General features: G+C 52.3%; 1 protein-coding gene across 1 annotated transcript in view; it reads right to left on the bottom strand.

Annotated features, from left to right (window-relative positions):
- Window positions 1-3,955: 3,955 nt before the first annotated feature.
- Window positions 3,956-7,906, bottom strand: part of PTGIS (prostaglandin I2 synthase) — a 30,480-nt gene continuing 26,529 nt past the window's right edge. Inside the window, exon 10 of the mRNA XM_027775125.1 lies at window positions 3,956-4,851. Coding sequence (XP_027630926.1) covers window positions 4,707-4,851 — 145 coding nt within the window. The 3' untranslated portion in view covers window positions 3,956-4,706. The remainder of the gene's footprint in view (window positions 4,852-7,906) is intronic.

Raw genomic sequence — 7,906 nt, 5'->3', positions numbered from 1 at the left:
ATGGAATCCAGCTGCTTCAACCACCAGGCCACAGAGCTGGCCCTGACAGATGCTATTTCTTTTCTGGGAGTAGGAGGGGGTTCACATTTTACTAGGGGGCTTCAGAGTGGTCCTGTCAACAGAGGTGCTCAGTTTCTTTGGCCACTCCAGGCTGAGGACTGGGGATCCTGGGGGTGGCTGGGCACATCGGGCGTCATCTCGGCAGGACCCTGGGTAGGGTGTGGCCTGGCTCATCATACTGAGTACTTGGTGTGAGGCAGGATGACAGTGAGGCCTGCAGTGAACGATGCGGCCAGCACCTACTCCCGGGACCAGGCGTTCCTGAGAAAGGCGGCCATCTTGGTCTGCACACCAATGCAGACGCTCTTTCTTAATGTCCTTACCCAGAAAACTAGCATGCAGGAGTCTTCTTGTGGACTGTGGCAGTATAGAAGTAAGAAAGGTCAAAGTCTTGGCTGCAGACCCCTGGCACTCAGGATATAAAGTCAATGACTCAGGGAAGTCAAGCCCTGTCCTCTGCCCGGCCAAGGACTGGTAAACTGAATACGCAGCACTTGTCAGGCTGGGGTAGGCGGCTCCTCAGGGGGCATGTACTGATGTTCTGAAAAGACTACATTTCCCAGCCTCCTATGCCGCAAGGAGCCATGTGACCGAGTTCCACCAATGAAATAAAAGCAAAAAGGACTTTTCCACCCCCACCCCCTCTTCTCCCTTCTTCCTGCTGGTTGGAATGTGGATAAAAATGAGTGGAGCTCAAGCAGCGGTACCGGTCCTGAGGTGGAAACCATTGATGATGGATGCTAAAGGAACCATAAAGGAGGTGCCTACTGATTGTTCAGATGCCCCACTGTCCCTGGTCTCCTGTCTCGGCATGAGAAAGAAATGTCTGCTGTCTTAAAAGGAGATGCTTCAACGTGTGAAGTGTTGCTGTGTTTCTTTGAGAAGGCCGTCAGCAGAGCCAATCCCCACCAACGTGCCTCCATGACACCCTCACGGATGGGGAACCTGATGTGAGGGACATCTGCTCTGGGATATTACTTTTACGCAAAATTTGGGAGTGAAAACAATTTTCCCCAAAGCTAATTTAATCCATTCCACCCTCTGTTTTTATATTAAAACAAACGCTTGCATTATGATGAAGGATGAACCTTCAAAAGGTGTTTAAAGAACCTTTTGTGTGTCTGCTCATGACCTCCACCCCCAGGTCCTCTGTGGGTACCAGGTCCTTCCGCTGCCACCAGACAAATCATTGATGGGAGGGCCCTGAACACCCCAAGGCAGCAGAGAGGCCTGCATTAGACTCCGGCGTCTAATTAGACTCCTGCTTAGCCACAAATGCTTGGGCAAGTCACTTCACCTCTCTGACCCTCTGTTTCTTCCTCTGTAAAAACGGGGCTCATGACATACGCCTAGCAAGTGGCTGAAGCTGTGACCTGTTTTCCCTGAGAGGCCCAGATCCGCGGTTGGGCACACAGTAGGTGCTCAGTGCTCCCTTCCCAGGAGCCAACTCGCCACTCCTGGTGTAGTCGCTTGCCTTGATCAGACTCACACTCAAGGCAGTTCCACAAACAAGGAGGTTTAACCGTCCTGAGCATGTTCCCACTCGACAATGATATACGAAAAGAGAACTCTATTAGAACAGCAAGGCAGAACAACCACCGCTACTCATGAAATGTTGGACTTATATTTAAAACAACCATCAAAATCAATGATTTGGGGTAAACAGTCGGACTCCGGAGAACGTGCAGGTAGAATGCCACCAGCCCCCTGGTGGCAGATGGCCCTGGGTGGCCCATGGGGTCAGCAACTCCCTCTTGCTGTCCCTGTCACCCCTGTGACCCTATTTGGGGAGAGGGAGTCTCGGATGCGGCCGCAGGCAGCTCTAACTCCTGCTTTTCTCCTCTGCGCAGAGACAGCTCTCCGGCTCCAGGCCCTGGGGACACCAGCATGGCGTCCCCCTCCCAGCGGATTTATTTTTCGCAGTCACTTTCTATTTTTGGCAGCAAGTGATACATGTTGCCCAGTACCAGCAGTGATTTAAAAAAAAAAAAAAGTTCCCTTTTTAACAATATATTTTAAGTTTAAAAAGCAAGTCTATTTAAAGGAGCCTATATGGTAAACAACAACACAAAATAGGATGGAAGTCAGAATGACAACGGCGCCGAGACGCTTCCTCAGTCCACCTAGGGGTATTTCCAGCGCGGACCTGACAGCTTTGTGATTTGCAGGCAAGGTACGCAGAAGTACGATGGTATCTGGGCCCCTTCCTAACTATCTGGAAGCAAGGAGTTAATCCACTCAGCTCTGCTTTCTCTATAGCTTATTATTTTAAAAACCGAGAGAGAGAAAGCAGAGCAAAAGCAAGGGCAGGGTTAGACCGTCTCCTGAGCCCCTCCCATCTTGCAGGTGACAGCTGGGGCTGCCTGGTGGGACACCCACCTTTCCTCCAATAATTCCCTCATGATGGTGGCGCCAAGGAGGTGGCACCTTCAAAGGGAATTGCCCTGCTTTGAAGGCAGGTGAGAATCCAGCCCCAGCAACAGCTCAGCCCTGACTTGGAAAGGGGGATAGCCTGGAAGGCTTCCTGTAGCCCACCAGGGCTGCAGCCTGCAGGGAGACCTTCCGGAGCTCTCTCTCGGCTGGCTTTCTTCCTCCCCTTCCCTTCCAGGCCAGAAGAGGCAGCTGCGGGTTACCATGGCAACTGGCTCCATCCTCCCACCGGAGGCTGCCAGCTCTGATTTCCTGCAGAGTTAAGAAGCCAGTGGCAGCAGGGTCACCCAGGCGTGAAGATGGGTTTCCCTAGGGATATCCCGCCTCCTGCCAATCACAGTGTCTGGGAATCCTGGGGGTGCCTAAGGCTGAGGGCCAGGGAAGCCCCCAAGCTCCAGCATTTCCAGAAGAGACTAGGCCCTGAAACAGAGGACTTGGGTCTTCATCCCTCCCTCCAGTTAAACTAGAGGAATCTCGCTGTGTGTGTGCGTGTGCGTGTGTGCGTGTGCGCGTGTCTCACGAGATGCACCCATGCTGAGAGCCTCTGGCTCTGTCAGCTCTCTGATGTCAAGCAGAGCTGTGCCCCCACCACCCTCATAAGCCCATGGAACAAAGAGCTGCCCATCCAGCATTTAAAGTCTGTTTGCCAAGTTCACCAGCTTACAAGCTGTGTGACCCCAGGCAAGGCACTTCACCTCTCTGAGCTGGTTTCTAATCTGTGAAGAGGGCAGGACCATCCTGTCTTCACAGAGCATCACGATAAAAGTTTGCTGGCAATTTTCCTCTTTACACTGGTTTTTGTTTTTCTAAAACTGAGGCAAAGGCACGCTTTCACCACCGATGTCTGACCGGAGGGTGCACCCAGGCTAAGTGGACGAGTGGTCTAAAGAGCGTGAGCTGGTTCCTGCAGCCTCCTACAACTACTTCTCAGAACCTGGTCTCAGATTCGAGTGTGAGTGGGCTGGGGGGCGCAGTGATTGGAGAAGCCGAGGGGTCAAAGCCCGGTGCGTCCACTGCTTTCGGGGAGACAGCTGCTACTCAGCTCTGGCCAGTGGCTCCCTTAGAACATGGATCCTGGGACCAGCAGATGGCATAATGGTTACGCTGCTGGACTCCCACATGACCAACAGCGGTTTGAGTCCCAGGCCCAGAGGCTTGAAACTCACACCAGGTACGTGTGCGTGTACGCCCAAAATCTGAGAGGAAAATGAAAGAGAAGGGATTGTGGTGCGGCCATAGTCCCGGGGGGTGATTTCTTGCTTTGTGTCTCTCTGGTGAGCGCAAGCGCATGTAGCAAAAATCTCTCTCTCAAAAAAAAAAAAAAAAGATATATATATATATATATATGGACCCTGTGCAGCCAAAGCTTTGAAGTGTTCCATCGGTCGAATAAACTCTCCGAAGATGATCTGATAGCAACTAAGGTGATGCTGTAAAGTGTGGGGCAGATACAATAGTCCTGCACACTGGCTGGAGCTCATACTAGAATGTTCTGCACTACATGAGCGAGGTCAACACCTCCTCTGCTCTGGCTGGACCAGTTAGGAGCTGGTTGGTTCCTTCCAGCCGTCCCCTCCCCACGGCCCTGTCCTCCTTAGGTCCCTCCCTGGGCCGTGGCATGGGGAGAGCCACTGGGCCTCTGCAACTCCAGAACAGAGAACTCTCCCCGAGGAGCCCCGAGTTCAGACGATGCCTGAACCCAGGAGGCGCCGGCTTGGGAACCTCTCCCATGTATTTTCCAATATTAGTGTGAACGGAAGGAAAAGGAAGGGCCACCCAGGGAAGCAGAACTCCTAAGCAGATCCTTTGGCTTTGGCTAATTTTATAATAACCGGAGAGAGGAGCATAGTCCCCTGGACAATGCTCGGCCTCACGTGGTCTTCCTGCGACCAGCATCTACCTCGACTGACTGCATAAAGCTGGATCGCCAGCTGTGAGGACCCGGAAGGGGACCCCTCTGAGCCTGGGGGCGGAGCAGTGAGCAATGCCAGCCCTGCCCCGGCGGTTACCCTCATGGATCTGCAAGGTGAGCTGGCAGTGGAGGAAGCCTGCAGGGGCAGTTCGGGCTTTTGAGGGCTTTCTCCCATCACTCTCTCTTGCTCCCTTCCACCCCCAGCCTTTAGGGAAAAAGCATAGAAAGCATCGAGGCCAAATGTGGAACATTTCGGGGCTGGGAGGTCGGGCAGGCTTGGAGGAGGTGCCACCTGCTCTGGCTGTCACGGTCGGACGCGGTAGCGGATGGACACGTCGTGTTCCGGCTGCACCAGCCCGAAGCCGTACCTGCTGAGATCAGAGTCGGGGACGGCCATGTCGGCACGGACCAGCTCCAGGTCCAGGTGTGTCAGCACGAGGAGCACAAACCTGCAGAGACAGGGTTGAGGAGTAAGGGCGAGGGAGGGGACACCTGGGACAGGCAGAGAGGTGGCTTCCTCCCGAGTCCCAACTCTGACTTCAGGAAAAGTGGGACAAGCCCAGGAGGTGGGCAGCCTGAGGACCAGTTCTGGCTAAGGAGCTGTGCGGTGTGTGTGTGTGTGTGTGTGATGCAGGTTCATGTCGAAATGGTGGAGCCAGGCATGAAAAGAGCCAGCCCCTGAGTCTGCCCCGGGGAGAAACCCCCAAGCCCACGGCATGAACAGGGGGACTACAGCTCTGTTGATGGCCACGGAGCCGGGCAGCCACTTGTTACAGCAGAGTACAGCTGAGCTCATGCTGATGGATGAGGTGGCTCTGCTGGCTGTGCCCACACTCAGCCCCCTTTTCTTTTTCTTCCTTTTCTTTTTTTTAGAGATTTTTGCAATAGGGCATGCGTACTCACTGGAGACACAGAGGCAGGCAGGAGAGAGAGAAAGTGATGACCTATAGTCATGCCAGAATCTCTTTTCCTCTAGACTCCCCTAGAGATTTTGGGCATGCATTCACATGCCCCAGGTCCAGGACTTGAACCACGGTTGGCCATGTGGGAGTCCAGCGCCTTAATCACTATGCCACCTGCTGACTATCAGTCCCCCTTTCTCCAGGCTCCTGGGGCCCTTTCCATTTGCATGGTACAGCTGCTGCTAACCCAGAGGTTTCTGTTTGAGGTTCAAAACTGGGCACCTCTTTTAAGGCTGTTTTCTGCCTCCCGTGAGAAACTCAGAACAGGCCAACTCCAGGCAAGCTGGCGCTCTCTGCTGCCATCTTCTGGAAGCCCGCATAATAAGCAGTACTGTGCTTGCAGCCGACATGCCTATGATGTAATCTGTGCCCCTACAAACCCAGGGCCAGCTCAGATGTCCGCCCGCTTCTGCCTCTCCACCTTCTCTTACTTGCCAGTCTGCTCACAGGGTTAGGAGGGCATCTTTACTACTCTGGGTCCCACCACTGTCCTACCTGACACAGGGGCTTCACGGAGGATTGAGCAGAGGCAGGGATTCCTGCACGAACAGGAAAGCTGAGGGTGGGAGGGGGTTCACACTGGGCAGACCTGGGCTGTCACTCATGGGCTCACCTCTGCCAGGCTTTTGCCCCGCCATGGGCCTCTGTCCCCCATCTGGTCAAACAGGATAAAGGCAGTGTGGGTACCTCCAGCTGTGAAGCTAGAGGATTCTAGGGGTGGGTTTATATAGGATGGAGGGTTTTGTGCCCACACCTGGATTTGAACCCTGGCACCTCCACTTCCTAGGCACTTGACCTTGGCAATGACTTGACCTATCTAGACTCAGGTTTAGAGTGACACCTACCTAGCAGGGTTGTCATGATAACTGAGATCAAAACAACAGCAGAGGGACCAGCAGTTAGTGTAATGGCTATGTCACTGGACTCCCATGTAGTCAACCGCGGTTCAAGTCCCAGACCTGGTGGCTTAAACTCACGCTGGGCGTGTGTGTGTGCCCAAAATCCCGAGAGGAGAATGGAGGAGAAGGGACTGTGGCGTGGCCATCCCCCCTGGGGGGTGACTTCTCGCTTTCTATCTCTCTGTCTCTCTCTGTCTTTCTGGCGAGCACACATGCCCTATAGCAAAAACCTCTCCGAAAAAAAAGAAAACAAACAAACAAACAGCAGAAGGACCAGCAGGTAGGACAGAGGCTAAGGCAGCTGGGACCCCACTTGACCGACTACTCAGTTAAAATGCTCGACCTGGCAGAGTGGAAATCACGCTGAATGTGTGTGTGCATGCCCAAAATCTGGAGAGGAGGATGGAATGCAGCATGGCCATCCCTCTGGGAAGTGATTTCTCACTTTCCTTCTCTTTTAAAAAGATTTTTTTCATTGTTGCTATAGGGCACTGTGCTCGCCGAGAGACAGAGAGAGATGTAAAGACAGAAAGCAATAAATCACCTCCCAGGGGGATGGCTATACTGCAATCCCTTTCCTCCATTCTCCTCTTGGAATTTTGGATATGCACGCACATGCACCCAATATGAGTTTCAACCTGCCAAGTCCAGGACTCGAACCACAGTCGACCACATGGGAGTCCAGCGCCTTCACCACTACACCACCTGCTGGCCCCACATCACTTTCCTTCTCTCTTTATCTCCCTGATTAGCACACGCGCCCCATAGCAAAGTGAAAGCAACAAAAGCTTAGCTAATTTACTGAAGTGGCATACGCCAGGCGCCAGGCTAGGCATTTGCCATCCATGATCAGGCAGTATCTGACTCCCAGGACGAGGCGGGGGCTGCAGTCAGTCCTGCTGGAACTCCTGTCTAGAACAACACATTTGCTCCTGTGACTGATACACGAGGGAACCACTTGAGCATTGGTGGACTCCGTATTTGCTCATATGCAATTTCATTTGTGATAAATATGAAGTGAATGCAAAAACCTGAGCCTAGCTGTGCAGAAATCCACAAAGGGCGCATCCCCCCTAATGTCTGCCTACAGCCAAGTTTACTGTAACCCACACCTATTTCTCAGCCATGGGACACGGATCTGAGCCACAAGTTTTCATAGGTTCTTCCCTTTTTATTTTTTTAAAGAATTAAAAAAATAAACCACCAGCAGGTGGCGTGGTGGTTAAGGCGCTGGATTCCCACATGGCTGACCAGGGTTTGGCTTGCTTTCTCTCTTTCTCTCTCTCTCTCTCTCTCTCTCTCTCTCTCTCTCTCTCTCTCTCTCTCTCTCTCTCTCTCTCTCTGTGTGTGTGTGTGTGTGTGTGTCTGATAAAATTAAAATAAATAATGAATAAATAAAACTTAAATAATTTTTTGAAAAATAATTATTTAATTTAATTTAAATATTTTTTAATTTGACCAGGGAGGAACAGAGAAAGAGAGAGAGAGAGAGAGAGAGAGGGCAAGTGAGAAATCAAGTCGCCAGGTCCAGGACTCAAACCACAGTCAACCATGTGGGAGTCCAGTGCCTTAACCACCATACCACCTGCCAGCCCCCCTTAACTTTTTTATTTTATTTTATTTTTTTTGGAGAGATTTTACCT

This window comes from Tupaia chinensis, unplaced genomic scaffold (genome assembly GCF_000334495.1).
Source record: "Tupaia chinensis unplaced genomic scaffold, TupChi_1.0 Scaffold000049_1, whole genome shotgun sequence".
NCBI lineage: Eukaryota > Metazoa > Chordata > Mammalia > Scandentia > Tupaiidae > Tupaia > Tupaia belangeri.
This window is presented reverse-complemented; position numbering and strand designations above follow the sequence as displayed.